This window comes from Myotis lucifugus, unplaced genomic scaffold, assembly GCF_000147115.1.
Source record: "Myotis lucifugus unplaced genomic scaffold, Myoluc2.0 scaffold_4, whole genome shotgun sequence".
Taxonomy (NCBI): Eukaryota; Metazoa; Chordata; class Mammalia; order Chiroptera; family Vespertilionidae; genus Myotis; species Myotis lucifugus.
The window spans coordinates 1,700,565-1,717,059 of NW_005871052.1; the positions used below are offsets into that span (position 1 = coordinate 1,700,565).

General features: G+C 38.4%; 1 protein-coding gene across 2 annotated transcripts in view; it reads right to left on the reverse strand.

The window, feature by feature from the left end:
• Nucleotides 1-749: 749 nt before the first annotated feature.
• The window catches only part of APOOL (apolipoprotein O like), a 97,173-nt gene continuing 81,427 nt past the window's right edge, over nucleotides 750-16,495 (reverse strand). For both annotated transcript variants that reach the window (XM_006082807.3, XM_014465047.2), the window contains 3 exons: nucleotides 8,972-9,085; nucleotides 8,662-8,779; nucleotides 750-1,314 (listed from right to left, as the gene is read on the reverse strand). In XM_006082807.3, the coding sequence (XP_006082869.1) occupies nucleotides 1,226-1,314; nucleotides 8,662-8,779; nucleotides 8,972-9,085 (321 nt within the window). In that variant the 3' untranslated portion in view covers nucleotides 750-1,225. The remainder of the gene's footprint in view (nucleotides 1,315-8,661; nucleotides 8,780-8,971; nucleotides 9,086-16,495) is intronic.

Here is a 16,495-nt window from a genome sequence, read left to right on the forward strand (position 1 = left end):
AGAGAAGCAGGAATGACAGAGAGCACAGGGAAGGAGTGTGTTTCAAAGAGAGAGTGGTCAATGAATAGTGAATAATTACAGAAAATTCAAGTAAGTATAAAGGTCAGGATGACATAAGTTAGGAATTGATAGTGAGGAAGTAAGAAAGTGACATTAATTAATTTTAATGAAATATGACAATTAGAGAAAGAAAAGGTAGTTCAAGAATAAAGGCAAGGTTAGGGAAAAGTTTTTGTTACTGTTTTTTTATTTTTTGTTTTTTTTTTTTAGATAATGAAGATCAGAAGTTATTTAGAGGTTGAGGGGGAATAACTGAGTGAAAAGAGAAACCAAAGACTGAAGATATAACATGGTACTGGAAAAAAAAAAAGAAGGAATGAGAACAGGAACCCAAATAGAAGCATTAGCCTTAGAAAGGGGGATGACATGGCTGAAAAGAGGTAAGTCTTAAAGGTAGATGGGAAAAAGTTGTGAATGGTCATGACTAATAACTTATGTTGTTTTTTTTTCCCTCCATGTATTAGAAAACACAGTCATCTTTGGCAGGTATAGGAAACTTGAGAACAAAAGGTCTGTAATAACCTCTCCAGGAGAACAGAATAGGAAACCACCTAGGAACCGGTAGAAGGTCTGCTAAGCAGTATTGGAGGTCCCATGGAGCATATGGTCTTCCTAAATAGTTACAGGTGTTTTTGGACATTTAAGAGAAATCAACATTAATAAAACAAAGAGACAAAGCCAATCCCAAGTGTCATAAAATATGGATATTTTATTCCTGCTCTGGGAAATGAAAAAAGAGAAGGATAGAGAATATATCCTTCCACAAACCATTCTAATTTAGCTGACATTAATGTCACAAGTTGGGAATTGATAGTGAGAAAAAGCTAAAGCAAATATATGTGTGTATAAGTACATACATATTTTTTCAGATCTTAGTCTCATAATTGTTCACATATTTACTCTATTTTTTGTTTATAAACACCCTTACGTCATCAAATGCATCTTAATACTACTCCCTCTGCCTCTTCACCAATCATTTAATATTGTTTCGATTGTATTTTCTGTTTGTGTTTTAATCACTTACTTGATTGGTCAAACCATACATTAGAAGATGTATGGGATAAATTTGCTTTAAGTTCTGCTCTATGCATCACAATTACCCATTACATTTCTTTCATTATCATTTGGAACTTCACACATGTTGTAATTGTTTATGTAGACTATTTCAGCTTCTAGTGCTGTACATATCTACATCTTCTGGATGGGACTGTCCATGATCCATGAGCTTGGGGTCAGGCATAAACTGTGTAGCACCTGGTAAAGTATTAAAATGAAAAAAAAATTAGTCATTCATTCAACAATTTATTGTTGGTACTAGGAATACATCAGTGGGGGAAAAAGTTAAAAATCTCCCCCAATATAGACATAACATTCAAGTTGGGTAAAACCGATAATTAAGTAAAATAAATAATATGTCAGTAAACACTACGCAGAAAAATAAAACAGGAGGGGCATATGGAGTACCTAGGTAATTTGCAATCTTAAATAGGGTGGCCAGGGAAATCTTTCTAGAAAAGTGTAATTGAAGGAGATAAGGGTGTGAGCCTGGAAATGACTTATAGGAGGAGAACAGAGCAAGTATAATATACCTGAGGCATGTCTGAGTAACCACAAAATGGCCAATAGGGCTGAAACAGAGGTGGCAAGATGTGGTGATGGTGGGTGCAGTGAGAGTGATAAGAGACATGTTCAGAAAACAATGGAATGCTACGACACAAAAGGCCATAATAGTGTTTTCTTTTTTATTTTAAGTTAGAGGAAAAGCTACTAGGCAGTTTTGAGCAGAGGAGTGGCATGATATGGTTTGTTTGAAGATCACTCTTAGCTATAGGGAGAAGAGACTATAGGGGGAAAAGGGGGAAAGAAGGGAGACCATTTAGGAAGCTATTTCAGTACACCAGGAGAAAGATGCTATTGGCTTTAATCAGGGCAGTAGCAGTGAAGGTGGCAGAAAGGGACTGGGTTATGGAGAAAGTCCTATGGTAAAATGGACAGGATTTCCTAAATTGATTAATATGTTGTGTGAGAGAGACTGTAACTTAGAAAACTGCAAGAATGGAGTTGACATTTATTGAGATAGGGAAAAATGTGGGAGAAGCATATTTGGGGGAAGGCAAATGAAGTGTTAAGCTTTGGATATGTTAAATTTGAACTCCTAAGTAGTCATCTAAAGATGTAGAGATGTTGACTAAGCAGCTAGCAATGTGAATCTATAGAGTTCAGGAGAGGTCTGGGCTGGTTTATAAATTTCACAATCCTAGCCTAAATGCAGTATCTAAAATTATGGGACTACATGAGATCATCTAGAGCAGTGGTTCTCAACCTTCCTAATGCCGCGACCCTTTATGCTGTGGTGACCCCCAACCATAAAATTATTTTCGTTGCTACTTCATAACTGTAATTTTGCTACTGTTATGAATCATAATGTAAATATCTGATATGCAGGATGTATTTTCATTGTTACAAATTGAACATAATTAAAGCATAGTGACTAATCACAAAACAATATGTAATTATATATGTGTTTTCTGATGGATGGTCTTAGGCGACCCCTGTGAAAGGGTCGTTCGACCCCCAAAGAGGTCGCGACCCACAGGTTGAGAACCACTGATCTAGAGCCTCAGAGAAGAGCTCTAAGCATTGAGCCATTTGGATACTCCAATTTTTTGAAGTTAAGAAGATTAGGAGAATATAGCAGAGAAGACTAAAAAGGAACAGCCAGTTAGTGAAGTAAGAAAACCAAGAGCAAGTGGTATCCCAAAGGCCAAGTGAAGAGACTGTTTCAAGGAGGAGGGAGTAATAACCTGTGTTAAAAGCTACTGATGGACCGCGTGAGGTGGGATTGAGAATGGATTCCTGATTCCTGGATTTGGCAATGTGTATACCACTGGTGATTTTGATCAGCTGACGGTGTGCCAGGCAGGATGCTATGTTATTTTCATGCATTGTCTCTGAACACCACCAAGAGATAGATGATACATTTATATTATATTTGTTTTACAGATAGGGAAATTTTAATTTAGAGATGTTAAGAAACTTGATTAATGTCACTCAGCTGATAAGTGGTGGAGTAACGAATGAAGCCGGGTTTACCTGATCCCCAACACAACAACCCTAGCTCTTCAGTAAATGGAGATTAGAGGAACAATGTCATATAATTATTTTTAGTATTCAATATAATAATGTGCACAAAGTTCTATATATAATACTCTGTGTGTGTTAAGTAGGCAAGAGAGAACTACTTTTATATTTTCTTTGTGACATCAGAAAAAATATTTTGAGAAAGTTTTTATTTTAAATATGTTTTTCAAAATCTGATTGGTTTTTAAATGATTTTACTACATTTTGGAAATATACCCCCCCCAGACATTTAATTTCCAGTTTTATGGTGAAAACAAAGATAAGAAATAAATGTATATACAATGATTTATTTTACCCCTGTCATTTTAGAAAAATGACATACCTATATGTAACTTCACCAGCAAAAGTATTACGAACAACTAGATCATTAGTAATCACTACCCATAGAACTAATACAGTTTTCCATAGAATGCAGTGCTTAAGTTTAGGGGGTCTGTGGATAGAATTCCTGTGATCTATGAACTTGGATGGGGGGAATTTATCTTTACTTTCATTAACCTCTGATTAAAAATTGACATTTACTTCAATAATGAATGTAGGAAACAAACCAAAATAATATTAACAGTATCTTAGATTCTGTCACTAATAGAAATCACAGATATTTTCATATCACACTGCAGTTGTAGTTATCTTAAAATATTTACACTTACAACAACTTCAAAACTGGCGTTTATTAGATATTTTGTTATATATTGTTGGTTAATACATTTAAGGAAGGTCATATATTACTATGTATTTTATTTAATTCATTAAAAAACATATTCTGAGAAGAGGTCCATAGCATACAAAAAACGTTGTGGTTCTCCCTGCTCCCTTCCCAAATGTATCTTTATTGCCATCTTGTGGCAGCCTTTGCTCGGTGCCAGTAAAAAGTGTACTAGGAAATAGTTTTATCAGGCATACTATAATAAGCATGTAACAAATATTTTATATAAGTCTGAATGTGTCTAATTTGCTTAAAATGCCATAAACTAAGTTCTCTAACACTTCTATTTATTTTCTCAATTTATGTTCTTGTCCAAAGTCTAGTCAAAGATTCAGCTCAGATACATTTGAAAAGCCCCTTTACCTTTAGGTTGCCACTTCTCAAAATTTGTTGACAGGTTTCAAATTTTTAATTTACCTATAGCTTATGTCAGACATTATTAAATAGAGGAATATGCACTGAGAATTCCCTATGGCAGTGATGGCGAACCTATGACACGCGTGTCAGAGGTGACACGCGAACTCATTTTTTTGGTTGATTTTTCGTTGTTAAATGGCATTTAAATATATAACATAAATATCAAAAATATACATCTTTGTTTTACTATGGTTGCAAATATAAAAAAATTTCTATATGTGACACGGCACCAGAGTTAAGTTAGGGTTTTTCAAAATGCTGACACGCCGAGCTCAAAAGGTTCGCTATCACTGACCTATGGAGCTTTTCCTATAATCACCTGCTTAGAGGCCTCACCACTGGAGATTTTGAATTATATTTCTTAGTTTGAGTGAATTTTAGAAAACAAAAAAAAACACCTCAAATAATTGTGATGTGGATCCCTCTGGTTTAGAACCAGTTAGCCTATGTAATTTTATTCCTGCTTTTTAAAAAGATTCATTCTCATTATTTTCTGAGTAATTAAGGCTTATATCTCCTCTCTTATAAATTTCTTCATCCCTTGAACTGATCAAGGGTTCTCTATCCTCCCAAAGGATTAGCTGTCATAAAAGTCATCTTGAATCTTAATCTCCGTCATTATAATGTGCTTCTTTGTACTTCCTTATTTTTTATCTCTAATAAGAAACACTTTATGCATAAAGTTTTTAGCAGGCTTTTTAAAAAAGGGTTAAAACAGGAAAGGAATAAAGATGTTTAAAATTTTAAAACAGCGATGAGTTATTGTCACAAATAGCCATTAGTGATATCTGTTGACTAATAATTTAGTTTACATATCATCTCACTTATATTACACAAAATGGGACAGATCAGTAAATTGCTGAGTGAAGTTAAAAGTGTTAGAAATTCTGTTTTTGTTTCTTTTGTATAAAATTGGAATGATATCCAGCATTCAGGTCCTCAGTAATTGGAATACTTAAACATACTAGTCACTACAAAATACTTTCTCATACTTTGTTCTAGTCTTCCCATTCTTTTTGCTCTCTCTGCTTCAGTTGGGCTCTTTTCTATTGACCTCTATTTGAGTTCATTATTTCTGTCCTCCCTTGTACAGGGGTGAGCAAAAGTAGGTTTACAGTTGCTAGTATGAAAAAATAATACAATAATTAGCAAGTAATAATATAAGAATAAACTCTGTGTTTTCCATATTCTCAACTGTAAACCTATTTTTGTCCACCCCTGCATTTAGTCAGCTGTGAGACCCATCCAATGAGTTAATTTCAGGCACTAAATTTTTCACTTCAGGAATATATACTTGATTTTTTAATAGATACCAATTTTTCTGTGAAATTCTCAATCCTTTCATCCATTTTGTTCATTGTGTTTTCTATTTAAGATATTGATCACAGTTCCTTTTCTGCTAACTTCAATATTTAGATCATCTGTGGGTCTGTTATTTTTTCCTCTTTTGATTGTCAGGCATATCTCCCTGCCTCTTTATATGACTAGTATTTTGTTTGTATGGTGGCTACTGTATCAAAGAACTGGAGAAACTCCACATGATATTTTCTACCTGCTATGGAACCCTTTCCCTCTTTTAGGAAGGGTGAAGGGCTTAGCATCTCAATCCAATCACGCATTGAACTGAGCTGTAGTTTTAGTAACCCAGTCAACCTCTGATTCCTCTCTGTTCCTCAGGTATGGCACTCCCAAGCTGTATTGAAAGCCTGGGGACTTTCTGTATCCCTTGCACTAAAAATCTGTAGCAAATTCAGTTTTGACCTTCAGTGGTTTTGATATTGGCTAATTAGTTTCCTGGTCCATAAAAATACCTGGCAAATATCATAAGGAGGGAAATGTGTCATGTATGCACGGAACACTTCATCCCTCTTAATTAGGAATCAGCAAACTTTTTCTGCAAAGGCCACAGAGTAACTGTTTTCGACTTTGTAAACCATAAGGTTTCCAATGCAATCACTCAACTCTGCCATTGCAGTGTGAAAGCAGCCAGCTAATACACAAATGAACAAATGTGGCTATGTTTCAATAAAATTTTATTTATGGTCATTGAGATTCGAATTTTAACTTGTCAAGAAATAGTTTTATTTTGATTTTTTCAACCATTTAAATCATGTAAAAACCATTTATGGCTTGTGAAATGTACAAAAAATAGGTGGTGAGCGATATGTGCTTTAGAGTGACATTAATCCTGTAGATAATGAGAGATTTTACCCTGCTTTCATCAGATTTTAGAGAGGTCAATGTCACCAAATTTCCAAATTTGTGATTTCCAAAATAACACAATTTTCACCATAAATATATATGGATGATAGGAAAAAAACAAACTCAAACTCATATCCAGAGCTATGAAAAAAAAATATATATATTTTGAGAGTTCACCCAATCTATTCTGTAAGTTGATACATAGTGGCCATGACTAGTTTCCCCAGCTAATTAACATGCTCCCAAATTATGCTCAATGAAAATAAATTTGTTTATTGGCAAATGGCTAATTACAGTAGTCAAATGATAATGATACCTTCTAACACTCATGGAGAGATTAGTATGTGCTTGATATTGTACTTTGTGCTTTACATGCAATATTGCATTTAATTCTCACAACTATGTGAGAAAAACACTATTATGGTCCCCAATTTATGGATGAAGAGACTGAGGCTTGAGGATTTCAGACCCATGTTTTATTCTAAAATTTGTGCTTATAATCACTACTGTTTCTCAGATCTTAGACCTTTGGAACTGCATGTGAAAAGTAGAATGATGGAAATGGTGAATCACAAGGGTCTACTGCATAATCAACTCTGAATGATATGTAATAAGGATGAATGGTACTGGCATATCTCTTTCCTCTACATGTCTCCTTAGAATGCTTTTCATATACCAAGTTACCCATGGGAGGCAGGTAAAGGGTTCCAGAATCCAGATATATATATGTGTGTGTATGTGTGTGTGTGTGTGTGTGTGTGTATATATATATATATATATATATATATAAAGATATTGGTTAGGGATGGATTGGTCCCACTGTTAAACTGTGACATGTTTCAACTTCACAAAGATACTCTGGAATTGACAGGCACTTAGAAAATGACCTGACATATTATATACTTGTGGAAATATGGTCGACTGTAGATTACTCAGAGAGAGTGTAAGAACTGTACGTCATTTTGATTGAAAAGGAGAGGTGACAGAGGAAAAGTGTAAAACAAATCAGGTTTGTTACTCAGTAACAGCTTTTATAAAGATTAAATGAGAAAGGAAGAGGCTGAAATCAGAAACTAAACTTTGGTTTTAAATTAGCTACTCTGTTCACAATGGGAAGATCTTGAACTTTGGTGTCAGGTAGATCTAATCTGTAAACACAACTCTGCTCCTCATAAGCTGTACGATTTGGGGTAAGGTACTTTTAAGTTCCCCGAGTCTCGGTCTCTTCATCATAAACTGATTACAATTACAAATACATCAGAGGTTTTTGTTTTGTTTTGTTTTTGGGTGAGGATTGAATATCACAATATATTTACAGCTCTTTGCACAAGAGAGAAGGTGCTCAATAAGGGCATCTGAATAATGAAATATTATCATTATTTCCTAATTCTTTACCTTTGAGTTGGTCCTATTTCCTTTGCAGTAAAACAACTTAATGGGTAGTACCATTGACACTGTACAGATAGACAAACCTATGTAAGCCAGTGATTGGTGAATTTATGTGAATACATATTAAAATGCTTTAAACACTCTGTTACCTTCTTATTGATCACAGTAAAACTATTATAGTATTTGCGTAGAAAGTATAATTGTCACTAACTCGTACTACAAAGTACTACTTGTCATTATCTAATACTAGCAAAGTTATTAGTATTATAATTGGTGCTATTTTTACAATTTGATGTTGAAAGTTCTCCCAGTATCTAAACTAAATAAAACTGATGGTGGAAGCCAAGACTGCTGATGGGATAAATAACATAAGAAATGGAAAGCTGATATTCCTTCTATGTAGATGTGGCTCATATTTATAGCCTGTAAATCGACAGAGTGAAGAAAAGCACATTTTACTCCACCTGATTAAAAAGCCCACATTTATAAAGTGATATTCAATGCTTCACTCATCCAACCCGCCAGTGCAACTCTATACCCCCAGTGAACAGCTCTGTATTGTGAACTATCTGTCGCAATAAGAAAAATCCCAGGTACCTGAATACCTCATACCCTAAAAATATATACAGACTACAGATATGAGAAAGAAAAATACGGAAAAACATAAATAAGTTCAAACTAATAATTATATAATCATAACATTTTTAAAGAAATAATAAAAACAAAATTGAGTTATCCAAACAAACCTGAGGTGAATTCTGATTTTGTCTTCATTTCAGATCTGAGTTCTGTTGGCAAACCCACTGAGTGCTTCGGGTCATGAGCTGTTTTTGCAGGTATTTCTGTTTCAGCAGAGTTTTCTGGCTGTTTAGCAAAAAGGTTTTCCTCATGAGTAAATCATTTTACTAAAAGAATAAAATATCTTATAAAAGTATAGCATGCAAAGGTATTATGTTCCTTCATCTTTTTCTAATTCTGTTCTTGACCTCTGTCCAGGACTCCCAGTACAAGCCAACACCCACCCAAACAAAACTGTTTGGTCCCTTTAAACTCAACCTTAATTTTTTCTTTAGGTTCAGGAAGTGACTCTTTTTTGTTGTCTTTTGTCCACAATGATTTAACTGCTTCATACATTTTCTGACTTGTAGCATATGCCTTTTTCCCGGTGACCTAATTAAAACAAAAAGTGAGACAAATGACCTATTTTTAAGAGTTAAAATAAGAAGTATTAAAAATATATGTCAGGTATTTTATATTAACACGCAAGTTAGAATCAACAGAAAATGCATGAATGAATTTCTAGATGATATAACACAAAGCCCCATTTTCTAAATCTTGTGTGAAATGTTGTTTGCCTCATGTAAAAGGCTAAAAAAATATATATATATATAGTTAGTATAACACCAAGAGTGGATTCTAATGTAAACTATGAACTTTGGGTGATAATTATGTGTCAATGTAGGTTCATCAACTGTAACAAATGTACCAGTTTAGCAGGGGATCAGAGGAGGCTATGCATATGTGGGAGCAGGAGTTGTACTGGAAATCTCTGTACCTTCACCTTAATTTTATTATAAACCTAAAACTGTTCTAAAAATAAAGTCTTAAAAACTTTATAGTTAGCATTCACATTGTGAATTTAAAACAAAGCCAATTTAAGAGGAGTTTGGGAAAGACAGTTTGAGATAATAAACAGCTGACTGAGAAAAGAAGATTTTAACATGCTACAAAGTTAATGCTTCTGTTTAAATTTTTGTTGCTTTTTCAATGCATAAAGAAAAAGCATCAATGTATTTCTACAGAGAACAATACTCTTTTTTTGCAGAAACATGAAATAGAAAATGAACTACAAACACTAAAGCAGAGGCTAGGTTGCTGACTGAATTCCTGAAGCTGCTGTTACACTTTCATTTACATCTCCTCCTGTTTGAAAATCTGACTCCTTCTTTCTGTTCTTCCATCCTTATGTTCCTTATGGTTAAGGTAATTTCAACAGCTATTGATTATTCAAGTTTTAAAGATGTTTTGTGGAGCTTTCCAGAATTACAATTTCTATAAACAAATTTTTTTAAACTATGTTTTCTTCCATTAAGTAGAAATATTTTTATTATTTTTGCTAAGTACATGCTACATTTAAGAAAAATAAATCAATCCACTGGTATAAAGAAAGTACTCTTCTTCCCCCCAGCATAAGCTTTGTTCATTGTTGTGTGTATATTCTTACTGAATTTTTACTCTTATATGTACACTACAGGCCTGGTGCATGAATTCGTGCACCAGTGGGGTCCCTCGGCCTAGCCTGCGGGATTGGACCGTAACCAGCTCTCTGACATCCCCCGAGGGGTCCTGGATTGCAAGAGGGCACAGGCCAGGCCAAAAGACCCCACCGGTGGCACAATCAGGGCTGGGGAGGGACACAGGAGGTTGGCCAGCCAGGGAGGGACCGTGGGAGGGCTCCAGGGTGTGTCCAGGCCATCTCACTCAGTCCTGATCAGCCAGACCCCAGCAGAAAGCTAACCTACCAGTTGGAGCGTCTGCCCCCTGGTGGTCAGTGCATGTCATAGCAACTGGTTGAGAGGCCTTAGCATATCATTAGCGTATTACGCTTTGATTGGTTGAACAAACGACCAGACGACCGGACACTTAGCATATTAGGCTTTTAGTATATAAGATTATATACATTCACACATAGTGTTTTAAAACAAATGGAATATAGCCCAATCCAAGATGGAGGCAGAGTAGATGGGAGTCACACACACCACCTCCTAGGACCAAACTGGAATTACAACTAAATTATAGAACAATCAACCTGACTAACCAACTGAAGAATAGCTAAACAGATGTATTATACCCAAGAATTTACAGACGAAGCCACATCAAAACAGGTAGAAAGGGCAGAGATGTGTAAAGGGCTGCCCCCCCACCCCCCGCTCCCATGGGCATAGGCTGAGATTTTGGAGGGATATCTCACCTGCAAAGTTACCCCTGAGGAGTATGGTGTCTGAACCACAAGCCAGGCTTCCCATCCCAGAGAACCAGAGCCAGGAAGAGGCAACCACATATATCTAGCTGTGAAATTCGGTGGGGATTATGTCCACCAGGGAGATTCGGAGTCTGCTACGGACACAGGTGCACTCTAAAGGGCCAATGCACGAAATCTCATTCACAGCCACTCACCTTGGGCTCCAGCTGAGGGAGGGCAGAGCAGACTAGATTCCAGTGAGGAAGAGACTGGGTTTTGTGGCTCTGGGGAGAGACCTGAAGGGCCAGCCGCCAGAATGCCTGTGCTGAGTCTATCTCCCACACCACAGATAGCATCTCTCTTGGGTGGAGCACTTCCTTCCTTAGGACATCAGCCTAGGGCAGTGGTCAGCAAACTGCGGCTCGTGAGCCACATGCGGCTCTTTGGCCCCTTGAGTGTGGCTCTTCCACAGAATACCACGTGCGAGTGCACATGTATAGTGCGAATGAAACTTCATGGCCCACGCGCAGAAGTCGGTATTTTGTGGAAGAGCCATACTCAAGGGGCCAAAGAGCCGCATATGGCTCGTGAGACACAGTTTGCTGACCACTGCCCTAGGGTAATGCATAGCCCTAGCCTCTGGACACTCTGTTGCCCCACCCTGTGGAGCATCACCTTGTTGAAGTGTCAACTGCCAAGGTTGGGGTGTAGAGGTCTGGGCAGACTCAGGCTGTAAGTGAGTGAGTTTTGTGGCTTTGAGGTGGAGCCCAATTACGCACGCTTTCTGGTGAACTGGACAGGTGCCTAACCCTCACAGGAGATACTCTAGCCCCACACTTTAGACTCTGGGTGGCCCTACCCTTCCTAATCCTGTGTACACTGCCCTGCTGAGCATGGGTTCCCCAGGAGTTCTAGGAATAATCCGAGACAGACTGAATAGTGTGGCTCTGGGGTCGGGGCCACTACCCCAACCTTCCCACGAGACTGACCAGTGCCACGCCCTCACAGGAGGTCTACTAGTTCCACCCTCATGATTCCCAATAGTCCTGCCTGGTAAGCTTGGGCTATTGGCAGAATCTGGGGCAGATTCAGTTTTGTGGCTTTAGGATGGGGGAAATTTTTCCCTTACACATAGAACCAGTGCAGAACCTTCCCTTTACACAGCCAAATCTTGTTCTCTTTGGACCTGATAAACTCTGTAGGACTCACCCTGATGACTCTGAGACCCTATCCAACCACAAAGGTCTGATGGCACCCGGGTGGTGGCAGCTAGACTTGGTATACCCTGTGACTTTTCTGAGTGGTCTCAAACCAAGCACTGGCACTGAATTTGAACCACTATTAATCTGGTGAACACAACTCGCCCCTACCTGGTGACTCAGCTTGGTCCTTCCAATGCACACACAGGCCCAGCCGAGGCACCCACAAACTGTGGACTGCTTTGTAGCATCAAACAGGCTACTCAGAGCCAGTCACAAGCAGTTTACTGATATTGATCTGCACCAGAATCCCTCCCAAGAGGACCCAGAAACAGTAAGACAATGACCAACTTCAGACAACATCAGGGCAGGGTCCAATTAGCTTCATAAATGGCATATTGAAAAGAAATTTCAGCAGGCACCAGCCCCTGCTGAGATAAATTCCACTTGGTTTGGTCAGCACCTGCACAGCAGTTTGTACACTGTGGTCGGGGCTAACCCTAACACTCAGTCACTCTGAAGGTCAAACCCATGCATGAATGAGCCAATAGCAATCAAGACTCAATTAAAAAAGGGAGCACCCACAAAACACACACACGGGAAATTCCTGAAGCACCCAGCTCAGGTGATCAAGGAGACTGTGCCACGGGTCCCAAATGAAACTTCCTACATAAAGCCACCTTGCCAAGAGTGGGAAACACAGAAGCTCTGCCTAATACATAGAAACAAACACAAAGAGGCAGCTAAAATGGGGACACAAAGCCAAAACCGGTTTGGCTCAGTGGATAGAGCGTCGGCCTGCGGACTGAAGGTTCCCGGGTTCGATTCCGGTCAAGGGCATGTACCTGGGTTGCGGGCACATCCCCAGTGGGAGATGTGCAGGAGGCAGCTGATTGATGTTTCTCTCTCATCGATGTTTCTAGCTCTCTATCTCTCTCCCTTCCTCTCTGTAAAAAATCAATAAAATATATTTTAAAAAAATAAATAAAATGGGGACACAAAGACACATGCCCCAAATGAAAGAACAGGAGACATCTCCAAAAAAAGAGAAAAATGGAATGGAGGCAAGGAATTACCAGATATAGAGTTAAAAATAAAATGGTTATTAGAATGTTCAAGGAACCTAATGAAAACTTCAACAACATGAAAAAGGACATAAAAACCATAAAGAAGAACCAGTCAGAAACGAAGAATACAGTTTCTGAAATGAAAAATTCACTAGAAGGAATAAACAGACGGTTGGATGAAACAGAGGATCAAATCAGTGATTTGGAAGACAAGGTAGCAGAACACACCAAATCTGAGCAGCAAAAAAGAAAAAAAAATGGCAGAGATAACTGGGAATGCAAGATAAAGGAGAGAACCATAGTATGATATGGCACCTACCCCTATCTACACTCTATCACTGATTTTGAACCCCAAAGGACTTCAGCTTCTAGAAGAAGTATTCGTAGGGGGATTCCAAAATGGTGAATGATTAAGTGAAAGCTACACTGACATTCTCCCAGGACCAATTTGGAATTACAACTAAAATACAGATAAATCGTCCTGAATAATCAATTGAAGGCTGGCTGGAGAGAACCCTTATAAAAAAGCACATAAAATGGAGGCCACATGGGGACTGGTAGGAAGTGAGGAGACACAAGAGGGCTGGCCGGGCTCACAGGCAGCAGCTGAAGTTCTGGAAGGATATCTCAGTTGTGGGGGGTTCCCACTGAGAACCCTGGGGACTAAATCCAAAGCTGGGCTCCCCGGTACTAATAACAGAACCAGGAAACGTGCCCACATAACATCTGGCTGTGAAAAGCACTGAGGATTCTGTCCAGCAGGAAGAGATGGCAAGAATCACAGGCAGCCTCTTAAAGGGCCAACACACTAAATCGTGTGTGCAGACACCTTAGGCTCTGGCAGAGAGAGGGCAGAGTAGACTAGAACAGTGTGAGAAGAGTCTCAGGTTGGTGGCTCTGGGAAGAGAGCTGAGAGGACAGCCACCAGTATCCTTGTGTTGAGTCATTCCCTCATGCTGCAGAAGCCATATTTCTCAGGCAAAGCTTTCCCATCAATGCAGCTTTAGCCTGCGGAAAGAAATTGCCCCACCCATTAGAAACCCCCTCTACCAATCCTGTGGAGTTTATGCTCTGCTAAAGACTACAGCCTAAGGCTCATTTAGTGAGGGAGACTAACAATCACCCTGGAAGCAGAGGTGGATCTCTGGATGATTTGAGTCATTGCCTGCCCCACTTCTGGGCCTGGAGCTAGGAAAATCACATGTTGGTGCTCAGCTTGGTCCTTTCTTTACACACCCAGCCCCAGCAGAGGGAGCTACAAGATGTGATCACTGATAGCTCCAATCAGGGTATTCAGGTCTAGTCACAAACACCGGCTGACATTGGCCTGCACCAGAGACCTTTGAAGAGGCCCCAAACCAACAAACCCAGTGGCTAGCTTCAGACAACTACAGAGCAGGATCTAAAAAGCTTCACATGCAGTATGTCCACAGGGAGATACTGCCAGGCTCCAAACCCTGTAGAGGTGAATTCCACCTCCTGTGATAGGCACCCGAACAGCAGTCTGCACACTGTGTTGGGGTTTGAGCCTCACTGACAGCCAGCCTGTGAGTCGAGCACAAGCACAAGCACAAGCCAACAGCAATCAAACTGGAGAGCATTATGCTAAGCGAAATAAGCCAGTCAATGAAAGAAAAATACCACATAATCTCACTCATATATGGATATTAAAGAACATTATAAACTGATGAACAAAAATAGATACAGAGGCAGAGCAGCATCGAACAGACTGTCAAACTACAGTGGGGAAGGCCGGGGAGGGTTGGGGGGGTGGCGGTGGTAAGAGATCAACCGAAGGGCTTGTATGCATGCATATAAGCATAACCAATGGACACAAGACACTGGGGGGTAGAAGACAGGGGATGCTGGGGGAAAAAAGGAGACATATGTACTACTCTTTGTAATACTTTAAGCAATAAAACAAAATTTAAAAAAAAACATTAAAAAACAAAACAAAACAAAACAAAACTCAATTACAACAGGAGTGACACATAAAGTACACAGGGACACACTTAGAGAACCTAGGTTAAGTGATCAGGAAGACTGGCCACCAACTATATAAGTCCACCACACAAAGACTGGGAGTCATAGCAGATCTACCTAATACATAGAAACAAACCCAAATAGGCAGCCAAAATGGGAACACAGAGAAACAATCCCCAAATGAAAGAACCAGAGAATCTCCAAAAGAGGAGCTAAATAAAATGGAGATAAGCAATTTATTAGATATAGAGTACAGAGTGATGATTATAAGGATGCTCAACAGCATGGAAAACAACATAGAAATTATGAAAAACAACCAGTCAGAAATGATGAATGACATAGCAGAATAAAAAATATAGTGGAAGGAATAAACAGAAGATTTGAAGAAGGTGAGGATCGGATCAGCAAATTAGAAGACAGGGAGGAAAATAATTACTCAATCAGAGAACCAAAACAATAACAATTAAGAAACATGAGGATAGTTCAAGGGAGCTGTGGGACAACAATGAAATGTAACAATATCTGCATCATAGAGAAACAGGATAAGAAAATGAGCAAGGGATAGAGAACCTGTTTAAATAAATAATGGCAGAAAACTTCCTTAATCTGGTAAAGGAAAAAAGTCACACAAGTTCAGGAAGCACAGAGACTCCCAAACAAGAAGAACCCAAAGAAGCCCATGGTCAGAAACATCATAATTAAAATGCCAAAAATTAAAGACAACGAGAGAATCTTAAAGGCAGCAAGAGAAAAGTAATTGATTACCTATAAAGGAGCTCCCAGAAGGTTGTCAGCTGTTTTCCAAAGATAAACTCTACAGTCCAGAAAGGAATGGCATGAAGTATTCAAGATAATGAAAAGCAAGGATCTGAAACCAACATTACTATATCCACCAAGTCTATCATTCAAAATAGATAATGAAATAGCTTTCCAGACAATAAAAGGGTAAAGGAGTTTATTGCTAACAAACCAGCATTGCAAGAAATGTTAAAGAGACTGCTTTAATAATAAGAAATATATATAGAGAAACACAGGCATAAAGAATAAAAGTGGCAATAAATAAGTAGTTATCAATAATAACCTTGCAAAAAATAATAATAACCTTGCATATAAATGGATTAAATGCTCCAATCAAAAGATATAGGGTAGCTGAATGGATAAGAAAACATGGCCCATATATATGCTGTCTACAAGAGACCTACCTCAGAACAAAAGTCACACAGGATAAAAGTGAAGGAATGGAAGAAATTTTTCCATGAAAATGGAAACAAACAAAAAAAGCTGGGGTAGCAATATTATAACTGACAAACTTCAAGATGAAGGCTGACACAAGAGACAATAAAGGTCACTTCATAATACTAAAGGGATA